The 8,576-nt window shown below is 38.3% G+C and overlaps 1 protein-coding gene across 1 annotated transcript; it reads left to right on the forward strand.

The window, feature by feature from the left end:
* Positions 1 to 1,905: 1,905 nt before the first annotated feature.
* LOC127787452 (alcohol dehydrogenase-like 4) lies at positions 1,906 to 7,417 on the forward strand. Its single transcript, XM_052315505.1, is given in 11 exon segments — positions 1,906 to 2,207; positions 2,290 to 2,426; positions 2,582 to 2,631; positions 2,791 to 3,086; positions 3,089 to 3,118; positions 3,207 to 3,289; positions 3,862 to 3,937; positions 5,900 to 5,964; positions 6,439 to 6,537; positions 6,689 to 6,850; positions 7,124 to 7,417. Coding segments are annotated over 11 exon segments (1,164 nt in total). The 5' UTR covers positions 1,906 to 2,152; the 3' UTR covers positions 7,235 to 7,417.
* The last annotated feature ends 1,159 nt before the right edge of the window (positions 7,418 to 8,576 follow it).

The raw sequence follows: 8,576 nt of genomic DNA on the forward strand, positions 1-8,576 counted from the left end.
GACAACAAGTGGAAGTTAAGCCCATGTCCATTTAATCAGCATGCTAGCCCGTTAGAGGATGACACGTGGTAGCCAAGCTTATGTCCATGTGTAGCTGCCCAAAAAAATAATTGTTTAATTTGTTAAATTATATTTATAGGCATGAAGAGAGATGGGGCTAGCCATTAAGGTAGTGGTGTGTATGTATGGTTGGTAGTTATTGAGCATTTGGGTAGTTATTGGGTTTATGGGTAGTTATTTCAGATTGGTAGTTATTTTATATTTGTTTTTCTGGGTTGTAAACACTTCAAAAAGTTGGTTAATTTCGTGCTTCTTGAAATGAGAACTTTCCCACTTGGCTTTTCCAAGAACTCAAGACTTATCAAGATTGTTCCAATCTTGTGGCGTCTAATTTTCAAGGCTTATCACTCCCAACTTCTTCTTTTCTTATTCTGGAGTGTGGCGTCTATGTCATTATTTTTCTTACTTTGTTTTGTTTGCCTGAATCTGGTTTAGCTTTCTTGGGATGATACTCATTTTGTTCGCGGGTTTTTAGATGCAATCAAAGGGATCTTCATCTACTCGCATCAGCCTCCCTTACAACCAACATACCTTCATGTGGCGTTCCTTGAACCGAATACGGCAAGAATATTTTAAGATTTCACAGAATATGCCTAGAATATACTCAGAATATACCACTTGAGAAACTTGGGATGACTGCCACATGTCCATCTCTCCCTACTCTATAAGTAAGAGGACCTCCTCCTCTTTCAGGTACGTTCACTATGATACTCAAACTTCATTTTGCGTTCAAGCACTCGAAGATTAACTTAAGTATCAGAAGATTTACGTAGAATCATTGTCTCGCGCCGTTTTACCATTTGTTCATCTTAGAAGACCTTTTTATCATTTAGAATCTTTCGATAATCTAGCATCTCTCGATCATTAGAAAGGCACTCATTCACCGAGTGTAATTTTGTTCACCCTCAAAAACGGGATGACCATCACCCTCACAATTTTTGTGAGAGTGAAAAAGCAACAGAACGACATAAAAATATTAATTGTCGTTCCGTTACTTTTTCACCCTCATATAAATTGTGAGGGTGATAGTCACCCCGTTAAAGGGAGCGAACAAAATCGCACTCCTCGTTCACCAAGCCATCCTTTCTTCTGAGCGTCCAAATATGGCGCCACGTAATTGGGTTTTTGAACTCGTGAGGTTAGGGCTTCACTTCCGACCATACGCGGCCGATGATAGACACGCTTGGGTTGGAATCAGATGGTACGTGTCACTTTTGTGTGACACGATCACATTAATATATTTAACAAAAATAGTATGTATAAAAATCAGGACGGAGACAAATAATGCAATGGGGGACAAGGCAGGACAGGACATCTACTGCAAATTCAATTATTTATCGAAAATAAATAATAATATTATTATTTTCAGATATATGATGTCCAAGCCAATGAGTATGTTATAATAACGAAGTATTCTCTGCTCGACCAGACCAACCATTTTATTTCATTTTATCTGAATATTTAATTCAAACTGTTGTCTGTAATTTTTTGTTGATGGGATTGACTTCTATGTAAATTAACATATTTTTAGTGATTGATTGATTAGGTTGGTTTTAGGTGACACCTTATAGAAAGGAACCTGTATATATTTAGATCATAGAATATAGATACAATTGATATATTTTTCTTTAGCTGATAGTTCGTAAAGAATTTGATTAATTTTAACATTTGGAGTTTCGCTAATAAATGAATGTAAAGATTCCATCTACCTTTTATAGTCAACAAAATAGTGTCAGTTTTCTCACAATTACTGATTTTAAGGGTTTTTATTTATCATTATCCAAATGGTATATATTCTTGGAAGCGGGGTCACCAAGTTCCCAACAAGGGCGGCAAAAATGATAGAACCTGAGAGGTTTGGGAAGTATATGATAATAAACATACCCTCCCACTGAGAGGCAGAGAGGGTAAAACTGAATATGTGTGTAAGCTTAAGGACGAGGGCAGATTTGAATATTTTCCATTCCCCTGAATTGGGCTATAAATATGGCTTTGGGTTGGGGTGAGGTGAAGAAGCAAGGGGGGAGAGAGAGAGAGAGATAGAGAAAGAGAAAGAGGGCGCTAGATAGCGAGAGAGAGAGAGAGAGCATTCATGGGTGGACCGCAGAATGCCAATTCCACCGCCGGGAAGGTCATCACTTGCAAAGGTAAATAAGCTATCGATTCTTCCCAATTGTTTTAAATTAAGCACTTATTTGTTGATTGATGATGTAAATACGTATGAATTAGCTGCGGTGGCATGGGCTGCCGGAGAGCCGTTGGTGATCGAAGAAATTCGCGTCGACCCACCTCAGAAAATGGAAGTTCGAATCAAGATCGTCTTCACCTCCATCTGCCATACAGATCTCAGTGCCTGGCAAGGCGAGGTAATCCATTAATCCAATGCGTTCCCGGCCCCTTTCGCCCTCTCTCTCTCTCTCTCTCTCTCTCTCTCTCTCTCTCTATATATATATATATATATAGATGTACATTTATATAATTGATTAACCTCTCTTTCATAATTCATTATTCTTGGTTTTAGAACGAAGCCCAGCGTGTCTATCCTCGAATCCTCGGCCACGAAGCCTCTGGGTAATAATGCCTTCTCTCTCCTCATGCTTTAGTTTTGCTTTCGATTATTAATTTTCATCTTTGTCCGGAAGCAAGTTAATTTATACCATTCGGAACTTACTAACAAAATTCGAACTCGAGATGTGGACATTAAATTTAATTAATTGTTGGAGTTGGCAGAATCGTGGAGAGCGTGGGAGAGGGAGTTGAAGACATGGAAGAGGGCGACCAGGTCGTGGCCATATTCAACGGCGAGTGCGGGGAGTGCGCTTACTGCAAGCACGACAAGACCAATCTGTGCGAGAAGTTCAGAGTGAACGCCTTCAAGAGCGTGATGGTGAACGGCGGCAAGACCAGGTTCTCAACCAAAGACGGCACACCCATCTTCCATTTCCTCAACACCTCCACCTTCACCGAATACACTGTCATCGACTCCGCCTGCGTCGTCAAGATCGACCCCGAAGCTCCCCTCAAGAAATGACCCTTCTCAGCTGCGGCGTCTCCACCGGTAATTAACTAATTAAGATTATAGCACTCGATACCTAATGATAAGGTAGCTCCTCTGTGTAATATTATGGTGTGTTCATCTTCACAAGGTCTTGGGGCAGCCTGGAATACTGCAAACGTGCAAGCGGGGTCAAGCGTCGCCATTTTCGGCTTGGGCGCCGTGGGGCTGGCGGTAAGATCCAGTACACGCACATCATCGGACTTTTCTGTCTGTCATATATTAAAATAACTTATATTTATTATACTCATTTTCACACACATAAACAATACCTATAAGATAAACATTCAACTTGTAAAGCATGGAAGTATATACGACGTGAGGGAAAAATCAAAGCAAATTTTTTGGGGGGGGGGGGGGGGGGCGCGTGCAACCATCAGGCAAGTGGTTTGTTTGTTGGTTTAACATCATCACCCTTGACCGGATCGCCTGTTGAGTGTTGACGATTATGATTTTGACGTGTTTCTCGCTTTTCTTTCTTCTTTCCTTCCTTCCTTTGCTTTTTGTTTGGTTGTCACCTTTGTTTTCAAAGTAAACGTCCATGGCACTACGTTGCTGAAGGAACTGGAAAACTTTTATATAATATATAATAAGAATTAATATATATATATATATATTTGTTAGCAATCCAATATTGAAAAGCAAACATCTTTCTCATGTTATTATTTTATTAGTAATTTTTATACCAAAAAAGAAAGAATCAGTTTGGCTAGCCTCAATATGAATGATCATGAATAATGGTGCAGGTGGCTGAAGGAGCCAGGGCCAGAGGAGCATCTAAAATTATAGGAGTCGACATTAACTCCCAGAAATTTATCAAAGGTACGTATTAGCTGCCTTCCCTGCGTTCCATTTCATCATTCAATTCAACCAAATTATATTTTATTTAAAATTTATTAATAAAAAGGGTTCATTTGGCCTCTTAAATGAACAAAGCGATCGAACCATGAATTTGCATTTTCGGATAATAAAATAAAATATTTTATCAAACATAAAAAAAAAAAAAAGAAAAAACTTGAAGGGATTTGGTGGATGGGTGGTGGGAATTATGAAGGCGGTGGGTGGGTTGAGGGCAAAATATTTTGTGTTTTAGAGGTGTTATCTTAACACATTGATGATTGATTGTATGTTAGTAACGTAAGTACATTATTGCACATTATTTATTAAATATTTTTATAAATTTGTTTATATTGTGAACATTTAATAAAATATAATATTTATTTATAATATTATTATGATTAAAATGACAAAAATGTTCCATTGCTTGTAATTCCCATCTCTTTTTCTTTCTCTCTTTTTCATGGTCATTGTCTCTAACAACCTCTAACATTTATCACCACTTTTCTTGTTGTTGTATCTAAGTCGACGTCACTTTTCTTATTCTTACATATGAGTCAATTTAAAATGAGATGACATTAGGTATTGGAGCTTACTGGATGCGGTAATCATATAGAAAGAAGAAAAACAAGATAAGAGAAGATTAGAAAAAAATAAATAAAAAAAATACTTTTATCATTTTAACCCCCTTCTCTCCCTACGCTCTCAGTCAAAGTAAAAAGGCTATTATTATTGAGTCCCGCTATTTGTACAGAAGGTGCCTTACAGAATGATTTACAGGAATGATAAAATCGAGATAAATCGTGATATATTGAATATGAGTTGAAGTAGTTTATCGCGAGAAATTAAAACAAAATGAAAGCAGAAGCGGGAGAAGCTCGAGCAATTTGTCAATGTATTCTTCCTGCTCTAGCTAATTTCTTCCAACCACTGGTGAAATAAAAGACAGGAAAAACTCTACCAAACCATCCTTGGGGGGCTCTGAAATCGATAATTGAAGTAATCATGTAAAAAGGTCGAGGAGAGGGAGGGGGGAAAGAGGGCTCGAGAGTGGTTTTGATTGCTTATGTGGATTGGTGGTTTTATTGGTTTGCATAAAAATCTTCCATTTTTGATGGGTTCAGAAGGAGAAGAAGTATTGAGAAAGGAGAAAGATGAGGCACCCAAGAGAGAGAAATGGCTGCTGGTTCACTCAATTTGTATACATATTTATACAATTTGGGCAAGAAGAAACATTGAGAAAGGAGAAATGTGAGGCACCCAAAGAGAGAAATGGCTGCTGTTCACTCAGTTTGTATATATATTTATACAATTTGGGCTGCTTTCAGACAACACAGCAGTCTTTCTTCCATGGGTTGTTTCTAATTAAGCTCCCTCTCTCTCTTTCTCATCTCTGTGTTTCAAACTTGAGAAAGCATAAGTAGAGAGAAAACTGAAAATAGTGGTTTGATTTCAGTAGATTAGTAAAGAGAGAGAGCCACACGGTGGCCGTGAGAAGGGTGGCTGACGGCTGGGGCGACGGTGTTCGGAGAGGGACAGACGGGTGGGCGGAGGGTTGGGGCCGACGATCTCTGCAAGAGGGAGAACAAGAGAGAGACAGAGGGAGAGCTGTGATTTCGGGTCTTTTGGGTTTGGGTCATTTACCACAGGGACAAAATGATCATTTAACTATCTTCTGTAATTTATCCGTAAACCAACTTCTTTACAAATAACTTATTCCATTATTATTCATGCATTGTCAAATGAGAGGGAGGCGCCCTGCGGAACACGACAGGGGCGACCTCTGGCCATGCACAGGTGGCGCATTTATATTCGGTGGTTCCTCAGTGATCTCGGACGGACGAAGCGACCCACCAGCAGCCGGCAGCTTCATATTAAAATTTGTGGAGTCGTCTAATTAATTAATTAATTCTAAAGGTTACATCTCTTTCATTGTTTGGCAACCAGGAAAAGCAATGGGAATTACGGATTTCTTTAACCCATTGGATCTTGACAAGCAGCCAGTCCACCAGGTAATCCCTCCCCTCTCTCAAATATTAAATAATAGTTCAAACTTGCTACAACCTACTACTACTGCAAGCTAGCCGGCCACCTGCCCACTTTCCTATTACGTCTAATTAATTATTAAGACATCTTTATCATCAATTAGTCAAAACTATTTAGATATTAAAAACAAAATATAATCATTGTACACTGTCTAAGAAGAAAATATACTTATTATACTTCAATTGTTGATTTTTAAAAGAGTAATTAACATTACTTTAAAAATAAAATTTAATAAATAAACTTTATTTTAGAATAAATACATTTATAACACCTTAACTAAAGATTGTATTTGTAACACCTTGGTAATATAGTAATTAGATTGAGGGGCGGCAATATAATCATCTCATAGTTAAGATATTGATAAATGGGTAGAAAGGTATCATTCTTATCCAATTAAGAAAGCTGAGATGACGAATAGGGGAGGGGCTGTTTGTGTACAGAAAATATTGGAGCTGACGAATGGAGGCGGCGTTGACTACAGCTTCGAGTGCGCCGGCAATTTGGACGTTCTCCGGGAGGCCTTTCTGTCCACCCACGACGTAACTCTCTCTCTCTCTCTCTCTTGCACGTAGTTAATTAATTAATTCAGGAGATGATGAATTAAATAAATTAATAATAATAATAATAATAATAATTAAGGAGGAGAAATATTTAAACTAAATTATAAGTTTTGCTGTGGGTGGGTGGCAGGGATGGGGGCTAACGGTAATACTAGGAATTCATTCATCGCCGAGGTTGCTGCCGCTGCATCCAATGGAGCTGTTCGACGGTCGGAGAATCGTAGGTTCCGTGTTCGGAGACTTCAAGGGCAAGTCTCAGATCCCTCATTTCGCCAAGCAATGCATGCGTGGGGTCAGTCTCTCTCCTTCTCTCTCTCTCTTCCCATGCAAATGCTTTCGTTTTTTCTTTGAAGAGATAAAATTATATTACCCAAAATTTAGTAGAAAAGTAATAATTGAGACTAACAAAAGACTCGGACACAAAATCTCGAGGTCACAGTCAGTGCTGCTACCGTCTGTCAATAAGCTACAATTTCAACGACACCAATGCCTCCTTAATTATTATCATGGCTCCATAACTGTTGTCTGTGTGTTGGTTCAATTTCTGACATGGTGGATGATTCAGGAGGTGAATTTGGACGAGTTCATAACCCACGAGCTCCCCTTCAGCGACATAAACGAAGGCTTTCAACTGCTGCTCACTGGGAAATCACTGAGGTGCCTTCTTCATCTTTGAATTGATGGCATCGATCATCAGTCCTTGTATAAATAAATGCTTCTTTCTTGGTCTGTCATATATATTATTAATTTTAGATGGGCTGGGCTTCGCCGTTACTTCACTATCTTCATGTATTAATAATATAATGTTGCCCCTCAATTAATGGAGCATTTTATCAAACATTTGACGTGCATCATACAAGCCCTTTCGCTTGCCAACATGGATCACCAATAAGGAATTGGGAAATTTCCTCAATTCAAAGATGATGGATTCTCCAAGTACCCAGCAATCATATATCATAGCCTGATTTACATCTCCTCTGGAATCATGGGGTCGAACAGCAAAGAGTCCTCGTGATGATACGTAATAAAAAAAGAAAAAAAAAACAAAGAGAGACATTAGAAGAAAAATATCTGTAGGTTTTGAATAACCTAATTCCTTAGTCAAACACAGATCAAGCGCGATAAACAGTAAAACCAAAAGCTTTAAATCGGAAAACTATACATGCAAGACACAGTGATATACGTGTTCGGATCAATAGATCATACTCACGGCAGAGACTCTGCCTCTAGTCAATCCACTAGATCTCAAGTTTATAAACGATTACAATATCATAAACCGAAAAGAAAAATAATATTGCAATACAATTGAAAAATAGAAACAAAACAACAAAATCAAGATAGATCTGTCCTATACCGATCTCACGATCAAAGCTAAGTATCTGTTCTATCAGTCAACAACCTCTCACGCCTTAGGCGTTTAAAACACATAGAGATTAAGCAATAAACTGTTCTTATCGTCAGATCTTACTATGGAAGCAACCAAACAACCGATTGAAACAGAGATCAGAATGAAGGATTCACGAAAAGTGTCTCGCTTCAAGAATCGCCGATTTAGGGTTTTCAGAGAGAGAGCACAAGACAAATATTAGAAAGTTCTGGATATTAGGGCGTCTGGAAGCCCTTATATATCAGCGCCAAATGGACCAAGAAATGGGCTCGAGCCATCAAGGGAAACACCGCAAAAGGATATGGGCTCAGCCCATAATAAATCTCAACAGCTCATAACAAATAATAATATGCATTATATTAACAACATGTAACAGCAAATATAATGAGACATATGATTATATTAAAACAAATATAATATGCATCTCAATATCATGAAACAGCATGCCAACATTCTGATAAAATATTTAAACACATTTTGAATCACATAAAATCAACAAATTCCACCTTGATTCAAGAGTGGATTTTAAAATTTGTGGATAATGACTAGAGACCCCTACAAATCTTCCACAGCTACGTTGGAAAAATATTGAGCAAGTCCAAAGCCTGCTCAAACTTAATTACAGGAACAG

The sequence above is a fragment of the Diospyros lotus genome, chromosome 12, assembly GCF_014633365.1.
Source record: "Diospyros lotus cultivar Yz01 chromosome 12, ASM1463336v1, whole genome shotgun sequence".
In the NCBI taxonomy this organism is placed as follows: Eukaryota; Viridiplantae; Streptophyta; class Magnoliopsida; order Ericales; family Ebenaceae; genus Diospyros; species Diospyros lotus.